This window comes from Petaurus breviceps, unplaced genomic scaffold, assembly GCF_028583685.1.
Source record: "Petaurus breviceps papuanus isolate PSGF00001 unplaced genomic scaffold, PetGlider_PUasm1.0 188, whole genome shotgun sequence".
Lineage (NCBI taxonomy): Eukaryota > Metazoa > Chordata > Mammalia > Diprotodontia > Petauridae > Petaurus > Petaurus breviceps.
In genome coordinates, this window is record NW_027185804.1 from 41809344 (window position 1) to 41812682 (window position 3339).

Consider the following 3339-nt stretch of genomic DNA (forward strand, 5'->3'; position numbering starts at 1 on the left):
CACATTATACAATGGTCAGGTTATAAGGATGGATTGTACCAGCTGGGATGAAAAATGGTATAGAGGACATAAAATCAAATAAGAGAACAAAAAAGATCAGGTATTTTGCTTCCACCTGGATATAAATTTAGTTCTTTCTAGTTCTTTCTCTGGATGCATGTTTTTCTCTCCATCATGCGTCTTTTGGGATTGACTTATACCCCTGCATTGTTGAGAAGAGTCCAGTCTATCAAAGTTGGTCATCACACATATGTTGTGTCCGTAATTGTGTACAAATTCCTCCTGGTTCTACTCTTCTCACTCAGCATCAGTTCTTTTAAGCCTCTCCAGGTAAATATGAAGAAGGTCTCTCTGCTCCTCAAAACATCACCACCATTTCATGACTTTTACTCTATGTGTGTTTTTCAATTGTATTAAGGGTATCCTTCTCCTTTCTTACCTCACTATTCCTTCTTTCAGCCTTCCTAATCATGTTCCAATCAAATATTACTTTAAATTGATCTCATTGTTTTATATAGCATACTTGGCATCTAAATTTATTATTTTTTTCCTAACTCTGGATAGCCCCCTATCCTCTCCATAGATATCAATTTATATTTCACACAGGTCTTAATTTGTTGAGAGTCCTTAATCTATTTGGCTTTTAATGTATGGGTGGTTAAAATAAACTGTTCTTGGACACAGTTCTCTTAGAAGTCTGTACAATTTCCCTGGTATGTCACCCACAAACAGAAGGCTGCAACATAGCAAATAATTCATGAAATTAGGTGAGACCAGTGAACATTACCTCTTATTTCTATTGGGTTAATTTCCATGACTTGATCATGCAAGATTAATTAAACATCTCCATTGCTCCAGGGACATGGCCTCATGGGGACAGAGAAAAGTATAAATTCTGACTCTAGCAGGTGGCATTACAGATTACATAAACAAGTTACAGACTATCCTACCTTCCAAATAAACAGGTAACATTATTTTTTGTTCTCAAACTTGTAGTTCAGCAGGTGTCGAAAACAGAGTCCAAAAATTTCAGTTCAAAAACTTAATAATTATAACCATTGTGGTGGTGAATAGAAGAATTGTGTGGCCTTGGGTTGAATTTGATCAAATTGAAATGGCACAAAATCATTCTAGTAACGTCATCAAATGACAGTACCTAACTGTTACAAAAAACTTTTCTGTAATCGGAGAAATCAAATACTTTTTGTCAAGGGATATTGATCATTAATAATTTATGGTATCAGAGTGATCTTTGAGTCAATACTATGTAAATGGACATAATCTGAACTAGAAACATGTTTTATTTAAAATCCTTTCATATCTCTTGAAAGAAGATAAATTAAAGCACCAAAATTGTTATCCTAGTTTAGCTTCATAATGAAGGTGCAAAAATATTTTCTCTCTCATAAAACAAAGAGAAGGGAGACTACAGAGAGTGAATAGACATATGGAGTTGCCCTGGATGTCATGAAATTTAAGACTATGTAATGTATAAACTGAAATCGACCCTGGATTTTTACCTTCAATGGTTTAGGGAACTACTAAAAAGTAAATTATATCTCTTGGCACTGGCCATAACTTTACAACTTGTAAACATAGTTAATGACCCAACAACCAGGAGATTGCATGTCTAGCAGAGGATTTTTGGAAATGTGGTGGATATGGAATTTTTCCCATCACTAGTTAGCTTCAAAGCAAACTTGACACCAACTTTATTACAATTGCTTCTCAAGGTGATATTATATTGGGTCCTACATTAGAATCTCATCATAACCTTTTTACCTGTTTATTAGTTAAAATACATTAAAACATATCTATAATGTTTCCTGTGCCAACAGTTGGAGAAAAGATATTTCATTATTTACTATTTTTATAATAAAACCACATTCATTATCCTCTTTGTTATAGGATATCGCTATTCTATGCTATGATGGGATATATCAAATGATACAATGTGGTATTATTTCAATTTCAGTAAATTTATCATATGATACCTACCTAGAAAAAAATTACATTGCATCCATGTTCAACTCTATCTAACACATTTCTAGTCATTAACTTCCTGGTTATATATGCAAATAACACTCAAAGAAGGCTTCTTTCTTTTCTTCTCAGATAATATTCCTTGGAAGAAATGATCAGTCTGAATGAAACCTCAGCGAGCCAGGTGACTGAATTCATTCTCATTGGCCTCACAAACCGTCCTGAGCTACAGGCCCTCCTCTTTGTAGTGTTTTTACTGAATTATATGGCCATAGTTGTGGGGAACATGGGCCTGATCATTGTAACCAGTGTTGATTCCCATCTCCACACTCCCATGTACTTTTTCCTTAGACATCTGGCATTTGTTGATCTTGGCTATTCCACAGCTATTGGACCCAAAATGCTACTTGGTTTCATAGAGGATAAAAATATCATTTCTTATAATGGATGTGCAATACAGTTAGTTTTCTTTGTGATATTTATGGCCACTGAAATTTTTATCCTGTCAGCCATGGCTTATGATCGCTACGTTGCTATCTGTAAGCCTCTCTACTATAGGGTCATTGTGTCAGACAGTGTATGTTGGCTCTTTGTGGCTTTCTCATACCTCTATAGTACCATGATGTCCCTACTCATCACAATAAAGCTTTTTCAATCATCTTTCTGTAGATCAAATGTAATAAGGCATTTCTACTGTGACGGTCTCCCCCTATTATCCATTATATGCTCTGAGACAAGTGAGATTGAACTAATCATAATTACCTTTTCTGCATTTAATATTGTTTCTTCCCTTCTGATTGTCCTTATCTCTTATATGTTAATTCTTGGAACTATCCTGAGGATGAACTCTTCTGAGGGCAGACAGAAAGCCTTTTCTACTTTTGGCTCCCACCTGACAGGGGTGGTTATATTCTATGGGACACTTGTCTTCATGTATCTGCAACCACAGTCTAGCCATTCCTTTGACTCAGACAAAATGGCCTCTGTGTTTTACACCCTGGTCATCCCTATGATCAACCCTTTGATCTACAGCTTGAGGAATAAAGAGGTGAAAGGTGCCTTGAACAGACTCTTTAAAAAAATGATATAAACTTTCTCTTTAATATCCAATGTAGTATGTGATTCTATTGCACTATTATAAGTAAATAATTATGTACTAGATTTTTTTTTCAAATTCTCCCTGATTATATTCTCTTGTCTTCTGGAGAGAAAAACAATTCTCTTCATATGCTGTTACTAAATGACGTTTGATTAGCTCTTAGTGTTTTTTAAGAGGTAAACCTCCAAAAAATCCTAGTTTGATGGACCATTTAATTAATGGGAACTTTTAGAGGATTAATGCAAAATATCTCTATA

General features: G+C 34.8%; 1 protein-coding gene across 1 annotated transcript; it reads left to right on the forward strand.

Moving 5' to 3' along the window:
- Nucleotides 1-1841: 1841 nt before the first annotated feature.
- LOC138163591 (olfactory receptor 8K3-like) lies at nucleotides 1842-3073 on the forward strand. Its single transcript, XM_069091033.1, has one exon. The coding sequence runs from the start codon at nucleotides 2135-2137 to the stop codon at nucleotides 3071-3073; it is 939 nt and encodes a 312-aa protein (XP_068947134.1). The 5' UTR covers nucleotides 1842-2134.
- Nucleotides 3074-3339: the final 266 nt, after the last annotated feature.